At 39.3% G+C, this 7842-nt stretch overlaps 1 protein-coding gene across 3 annotated transcripts in view; it reads right to left on the bottom strand.

Moving 5' to 3' along the window:
- Nucleotides 1-7842, bottom strand: part of LOC117179417 (serine/threonine-protein kinase unc-51) — a 54115-nt gene that overhangs the window by 32414 nt on the left and 13859 nt on the right. For 2 of the 3 annotated variants that reach the window (XM_033371388.1, XM_033371224.1), the window contains exons 3-9: nucleotides 6039-6089; nucleotides 5897-5966; nucleotides 5640-5816; nucleotides 4908-5142; nucleotides 4261-4581; nucleotides 3811-4074; nucleotides 2497-2750 (exon numbers count right to left, since the gene is read on the bottom strand). In XM_033371388.1, coding sequence (XP_033227279.1) covers nucleotides 2497-2750; nucleotides 3811-4074; nucleotides 4261-4581; nucleotides 4908-5142; nucleotides 5640-5816; nucleotides 5897-5939 — 1294 coding nt within the window. In that variant the 5' untranslated portion in view covers nucleotides 5940-5966; nucleotides 6039-6089. The remainder of the gene's footprint in view (nucleotides 1-2496; nucleotides 2751-3810; nucleotides 4075-4260; nucleotides 4582-4907; nucleotides 5143-5639; nucleotides 5817-5896; nucleotides 5967-6038; nucleotides 6090-7842) is intronic. The other variant, XM_033371309.1, reaches the window with a different exon arrangement.

Below are 7842 nucleotides of genomic sequence, written 5' to 3'. Positions count from 1 at the left end.
CAGCTGGTAAGGTTATGGCTACAGTTTTTTGGGATGCACGTGGAATTATACTTATTGACTACTTGGAAAAGGGTAAAACAATCACTGATGAATATTATGCATTATTAGAGCAGCTGAAAGAAGAAATTTAAAAAGAACGACCACATTTGGCGAGAAAAAAAATTCTCTTTCATCACGACAACGCCCGAGTTCACACAGGCTTCGTTTTAGTGGCTAAAATTGAAGAACTAAAATTCGAATTGGTCGAACATCCACCGTATTCACCAGATTTAGCCCCCAGTGACTTTTCCTTATTTCCAAACTTGAAAAAATGGCTCGGTGGACAGAGATTTCCAGACAACGAAGACGTCATTGCCTCTGTAAGTGCTTATTTTGAGGAACTTCCGAAAACGCACTTTTCTGAAGGATTAAAAAAACTTGAAAAGCGATTAACCAAGTGTATAGAGCTCCAAGGAGATTATGTTGTAAAATAAAAAAAAATTTACCCCAAAAAAAATTGTTTTTATACTTCATTCTAAGGACTTATTGAACTACCCTCGTAACATGTACAAATTACTCTAGGACATAAAACCTGGCATCCGATATGTGTGTTCAATGATCTTCTGAAAACACCTTGCCAACACATGATGTTCAATCTTCAAGTACTTGTACCAGCAGTTGTGCACTATGTCCGGTCCTGGAGCTTTCCAGTTACTTGCCCTTTTTAAGGCCGCTGAAACATCTAAAGCTGTGATGTGTGTAATCAGCATTTCACGGCTGTTGCAAAGACTGCATTTGTGGGACTAATTCTGCGGCCCAGCGTTCTAACGGTTGCCACAGCTGCACAGCATACAAAAGTTTGCACCTCTAACGCAGTTTGTGTTACGTTCAAATGCGTAAATAAAACCTTGCCCCCCCCCCCCCCCCCCCCCCCCCCCCCCCGATTATTTGTGATGTTCATCTTGGACAGAAAATGCCTTTGTGTTGGTTCTACATATATGAAATTTAATAAAGTTGTTTACATCATCGTTATTAATATGCGGACGTAGTTCTAGTGGATGCGGTACTTGATGTTCATTATCCCTAGCACATATGTCTTCAGCTTCTATCAAGTATACGTTGTCCACATCTTCCAAGGGGATTTCACCAATAGTAAGCTGCTGTTCCATTTCCATTTTGATAGCAGCTATTTCAACAGCGTAATGCAACCTGTTTACAAATATTGAACGTTTTTGGCCTGCCACATTCTGCTCATTTACTCTTGTAGCTAGCTCTGGGCATTTAAGTAAGAAGAGTCTGTGATGTTCTCTCCTCACACTTTGCCCACATTTCTCTGCTAAAAAATAAAGGCGTATAACATCTCCGTTCATATGGTATGACCACTTCTATCGCTTTTTTAGTTGCTAAACCTCTGCTTCTGCCTCTGGTTGTATAAAGACATCCACCTCTGAAGGATGTGGTGATGTTGGATCATCAACAAGTTGAGAAAGAGCATCAATTTCCCCTGCTTGACCGTGTGACGCAGCTTCCTCTAACTGGGGTTCATTACCGCCGTTTTTACACACCAAATCAACGACTCGTTTAATCGCCATTGCTCGATCTTCTGTGATGTGTAGATTAGTCATGATGTCCTTCAACTTAGCGATAAGAGCTCTTGGTACGATTTTCGTTATATGTGACCGTCCGCAAAGAAATGGACCTAATGCGGAAAAAATCGATTTTTATTTTCTCGAGCCAATCGATATTGTCTAAGTTACTCTTTTATATCCCAGAATTAGAATTTTTTAAGTGAATTACTTCTCTTGTTATTAAGCTACAACATAGGCATAATAAGCGTACACGGAGACGAAATGAGAGGCCTGCGTAAACCAGCCCCACCACTCACCACTACTGGGTATAGCCGAAGCGAACCGACACGAGCGAAGCTCAGGGAAACGACGCATGCGAAGCTCAGGGAAACGACGCGTGATGTAATTCCGCCGGTAAAGTGTGCACGCCATCGTGAAGCACGTTTTAAAGACAAATTCAGCATGTGTCCGTGTTCTGTCACATGCCTTAGCAACAAGGCAATGTAACAATCGATAACAAACAAAAATTGATTTTTTGTAGGTCAACATGATCCTATTATTATCATTAAATTATCTGGCACACACATCTATCCCAAATAATCATTAAATTTAGATAAAAAATATAAAAATTACAAAATAATACATAAATTGTGGTTTTATATCCTTTCACTTTTCAACTGAGAACAAAAAAACTATAACGGACATTTTTGTTGTGTTATGATTTTGAAATAGTAACTATATAATTTCAATATTTTTATTTATTAAAAAAAATGAGTTTCTTATCTGTACAATCATAATTGATTAAATTATATCTCTCCTTTACTATTCAAAACTTTTTAAAATGATTTTAGTTGTCAACATTTTCAACACACTTTTTGAAGTCTTTGCCTTTCTCTCCTTGTCACGCAGTACACTATTTGTTTATATATAAAAGAGTAACGATACTTACCAGAAATTTCGGGTAACGTAACCGCCCTCGTACCAAATGGTATAACAGGAGAATGTCGAAGGGTATTGTTATTATCATGTAATGTTTTCGTAGTAGGAGAACCTAACACCGCCAGCGGTCCAGTAAGAAGTGGCGACGAAGCGCTATTATTTCCAGAAGACCGTCTCAAAGGAGATGTTCCAGTAGAATTGTGCGAATGCCTAGCAACTGGACTCACTTGCCAAGTATTTGGTGGTGGAGGTGTTTCGCTCAGCCTGTAGAAAAGGATTGTTGTGTTATGCAGGGTCATTGAAAAGTATCGGGACCCCCCCCCCCCCATCAGCGAAAATGCGCGTTTTCGTGAGAAATATTTCAGGCAACAGTTTTAGGGTTTTGGACGAGGATCTAAATGGTGGCCTTAAAGCTGACCTTGAGATTGACCTTCAAGGTTATTTCAAGGTCAAATTTTATTTTTCAAATGGAAACCCCTATCTTTGACACCGCCAATCGAAAGAATGCAACATTTTACGTTTAACTATGCATCAAGGTCATGTAACCCGACCTTGGAGTGGCCCTGAAGGTCATCAATTTAAGGCTTCAAGGCCACCATTCAGATCCTCGTACAAAACCCTGAAACTTTTGTCTGAAACATTTCTCACGCAAACGCATATTTTCGCTGATCAGCCGTCTAGACCTTGTTTAAGTTTATACGACATACATAACTTTGATGCATATCTAAACGTAAAATTTTGCGTTCTTTCGATTCGCGGTGTCAAAATAGGGCTTTCCATTTGTAAAATAAAAGTTGACCTTGAAATAATCTTGAAGATCAGCTTCAACGTCACCATTCAGATCCTCGTCCAAAATCCTCAAACTTTTGTCTGAAACATTTCTCACACAAACGCATATTTTCGCTGATAGGGGGGGGGGGGGGGGGGGGGGGGGGGGGTCCGATACTTTTTGATGAACTGTATATGAAATTAAATAAAAATCTTGTGATACAAATGTCTTTAGTCAATAAATTACCATCTCGCTATAGTTATTTTTTAAAGGTTTTAGTCGGGCAGTCGGAAATGAAAGATGCTAACTCGGTGGTGAACTCTTCATCTGATTATTGTACTGGTCCTTGGTTTTGGGATTGATGGGAAGATCAGTGCTCTCTCTGAGTCAGCATCTATCACTTGGGACTCTCTAGCTTTACCTTTTCGACAGACACCCATTATATAAGAACTAGTCATTCCATTGCGGAAATGTACAATTCGAAATTGAAACCTTGGAAGCTGATTAAATTTTTTCTCGAAATGAAACAAAATCGGTATTATATTTATACATTACCTTCTTCCAGGAGGAGTACCAATCACAAATTGCACACTAGGTGGGCTCAGTGAACCAATATCTGGAGCATGACTTCTGTGAGAGTCAACACTACATTTCATGCTGATTGGCTGAGATCGAGGAATAACGCTGTTGCCCGACCTACCGATAGCTAATGGAGAAGACGGTTGGGCGGCACTTCTCTGCGTCGGAACCGGAATAGGTTCAGAGATAGGTAGGAAGCAAGGTCGAGGAGGACTCACGGCCTCATGTTGTTTAGTATATCTGTGAAAAAAAGGAACTTTAAGAAAATATACGAGAAAGGAGAGAACACTCTCAAGTTATCAGATTGAATTACGAGACCATACATTTAATTGGATTATCAGATTTTTAGAGGACTTCATCCACTTGATCATGCCACTAAGAGTTAAAATAATTTGAATGGAATATCAAGTATAGATTTAACCTTACTTGATTGGTTGTGGATTATTGTCAGCGTCACTGCTGAGATCGCTGGGAACGAGAACGAAATCGTCTTCGGGACTCGAACATGTACTGTTATTTTCCGGGTCTAATCTCGATACATCAACTGTTCTTTCCGGTACAGGCAGAATACCCGGAGATGCTGGTAATTCAACTGAAATCGGACTTTGGTTCTCTCTTGCTCCTTGCAAAAACGGATGGTTGAAAAACTCATCGAAAGACATGCGATCTCTTGCATTTCGCCGCAGGAGACCCAGAAGTAAATTGGATAACTCTGGGGAAGTTCCCGCTGGAATTCTGTAACGAAGTCTTTTGTTCAAGCATTCGTATTAATTTCAGAAAACAATGATACGAAAAATACTATACTCAGATGCAGCAGCTCGCTCTAGGCGCTTCTAGAAACTTGTGGTGCTCTAGAAATCCCTCTTGAAAACAGATAGCAGTATCTTCGTCTTTAGACAGAAAAATCTTAATCCTGTTTAAAATTTGGGTTTTCTAGTAGTATTGCACGTTCCTAGAGACGTCTCGGCCGAGCCGCCGCATCTATGTCCAATATCCTTTGTAATATTGAAGATTATTATTTAGTTATGTATTTTAATTATGTAAAAATATTGGTAAGAAAAGCAGGTACGCACTTCGGACCTAAATTCGCATTTTTCTCATAATAAAGCTTGAGAGCCTGAGGTGTGTGAGCTTGAAAAGGTGCTTTGCCGGTAAGACACTGAAACACGATAGTTCCAAGAGACCACAAATCTGCTTTTGCATCGTACTGTAAGGACATAATGACTTCGGGCGCCATGTACATCGGTGAGCCGCAAAGAGTTGCAGCCATCACGCCATCTTGTAGAAATCTCGCGAATCCAAAATCGGCTATAAAAAAATATAGAATGCAATGTACCTGAATGACATAAATATGATATAAATTAAGTTCTTTATTATAAAAATCTTTCCAAATTTTTTCGAGTATAAGTCACATTATACGAGTCAATCCAATAGCTTTCATTCGAAACGTGGAACGGACTTATTTAAAAAATATGATCTATCAATATTAATATGTTTAGAGTGATTTGACATTTAATAATGGGAAAATTCATCCTTTCTTAACTTTTCAAAACATTAAAAGATGCACTGATCGAGTAAAAATATCAGTTTCACTATTTCTTAAATGGGTGCAAAGCCTTCAATTTTGCAATTCGCTGAGAAAAATATTGCGAGAAATTGAAAGATTTCATTGAAATATATATTTTTCCAGCTCAAAGACTCAAATAAATAGACACATCGAATTTAAACTAGATCGGTGCCCACTTGAAAAACTTTCTTTTTGCTCTTAGAACTATAATATTATATTAGTAGTAATACTTAAATACCTATTTTCAGCGTAATTTGGTGTGGTTGGGGACAAGACTTTCCACAGCTGTGACTCAAAAGAATATTTTGCGGTTTAAGATCTCTGTGAACAACACCTTTAGCATGCAGAGCTTTCATTGCACCGGTTAACTGCTTTAAAAATACCCTAATGGTTTCCTCAGAAAGAGTGCCTTTTGCTGTTTAAAAAAATAGATATTACCTCATATTTCTTAGATTAACTTAATTAAGTAAAATGTTCAGATTTTTTAAAACTTACACCCCAAATAATCGGCCAAATCCCCACCATTACAAAACTCCATAACGAGGAAGACATTATGATGCGACTCCTAGAAAATAAAGGGCGTAAGAATATTTCTCTTACAAAAGGTTCCTATTTATTCAAGGAATCATTTCCTTACCTTGCAGTCTAATAATGCAACAACGTTTTCATGATGCAGCTCTGTTAATTCCTGCATGCAAAAAAAAGCGATATTATTCAATTTTCTATGTACATCACTCGTTTCTACTGTACATCTGATTGATTTACTGAAATTTAATTTAAGGGATTATAATTGCAGTAAAAGATGATTAATGTAAGTTTTATTTTTCGAATAATAAAGTATTTTAGCCGAACCAATCAGGAGCGCGGCATTAACAGAAGTGCGTACGTGAGCGGGAGTCCGACGCAGTATTAACCAAGGTGCGGTTAGCGACGGGAAAACAGCGGTCACTACACTACGCTGGGCTCCCGCTCACTTGAAAAGAAAATGCACGGAAACTTTCACAGAAATGTAGAAGGACGGTGTGATTTCCATCTTAGTATACCGTAAACGCATTTCAAATAAAAATATTCCCAGCTATAGGTGCAGAGCTTATCATGCACACACTGAATACCTAGAACACATACTATCTGGATGTCCCATCCACGCGGGAACTACGAATCTCTACAGACATAATGCGGCCCTAAGAGTGCTTTCTTACCATCTTTGTCACTCTTACAGTGTTGGCTGCGAACTTGCCCTGCCGAAAGATATAGATATATATAGATATATAAGATATATAGATAGAGACGTATCAAGACCTCAAAAGGGAGCTGCAACAACTGTACCCAAAACATTCTATTGATGTAGTTGTCCTTGTGATCAGTGCTCTCGGAGGTGCGAAGCTATCACTGGTTTGTAACCTTAAAGCCATACTCGCGTGCCAAAAATATGCAAAGGCACTTGCGAGATGGACGCAGAATGCTCTTTTCCACATGCCCTAAAGACACACGAGTCATTTTAGACGAATACTCGCAGTGGGACCCTGTAAAGAAACCACGATAAAACTTCAGCCGTAATCACGTCTCACGACCGTGAGATAGGTGGTTACAGTGTGTGACGGACAATACGATACAAGGACGACTGCCTTCTGCATTTCCCCCGAAAGTGTTTTACCATTTCGTTGAAACGCATGCATGCTTTTCAGGCTATTAAACAGTGAATTTTTGGCACCTCCAAGAGCGCCAATAATGTTTTTGTCAGCTGATGCCTGAAAATTCGATAACGAACGTAGTTTGTTTCTCGAATTCAATGAGAAATATGTCAGGCCTCGAGTACGCAACAGAATCAATTGTCGAGAATACGCAGTTTCAGTATATGCAACACTTCTGATTCTTGAAAAAATGACTCTATTTCCATGAGAGCCCTTAACGCAACAGTATTAAGGCCAATTCCGTAAGCTTGACAAAGATGGTAATAAAGCACTTTTAGCGCCGCATTTTGCCCTCGGATGTATGTCGTTCCAGCATAGGATTGGATTTGATCCATTTGCTCGCTCTGATATTGTACAGAAACGCTTATTTGCCCACTTCTTCGTACTACGTGATTATTTTAATCAGAGAGCACCGTCCATTTGCGACTAAATGTGCTGCATCCTGAATAATCCGGTTGTGAAGACATTCAAGATTCAGTATTTCGCGACCACCTCAACGGCTCGAGATATAGAGTCGCGGAATAGAAGACCTAAAATGCATGCTTTTGTTCATGTACATAACCTTTCGCGTCCCGATATTTAGGGATCTGAGATCGTCCTGCGTCCATGGAACCACTCCAAATGAATAGAGTACTATCAGGACGGCAAGCATGTTCGTTGCAGATACTTTGTTTCTCGCCGACAGTTCGGAAGACCAAATCTTGCGGAAGACGTTTATAATAAAGGATTAAAACGAGAACGTATTAGATG

This window comes from Belonocnema kinseyi, chromosome 1, assembly GCF_010883055.1.
Source record: "Belonocnema kinseyi isolate 2016_QV_RU_SX_M_011 chromosome 1, B_treatae_v1, whole genome shotgun sequence".
NCBI lineage: Eukaryota > Metazoa > Arthropoda > Insecta > Hymenoptera > Cynipidae > Belonocnema > Belonocnema kinseyi.
Note: the sequence above shows the minus strand (reverse complement) of the source record. Positions and strands in the feature narration are given on the sequence as shown.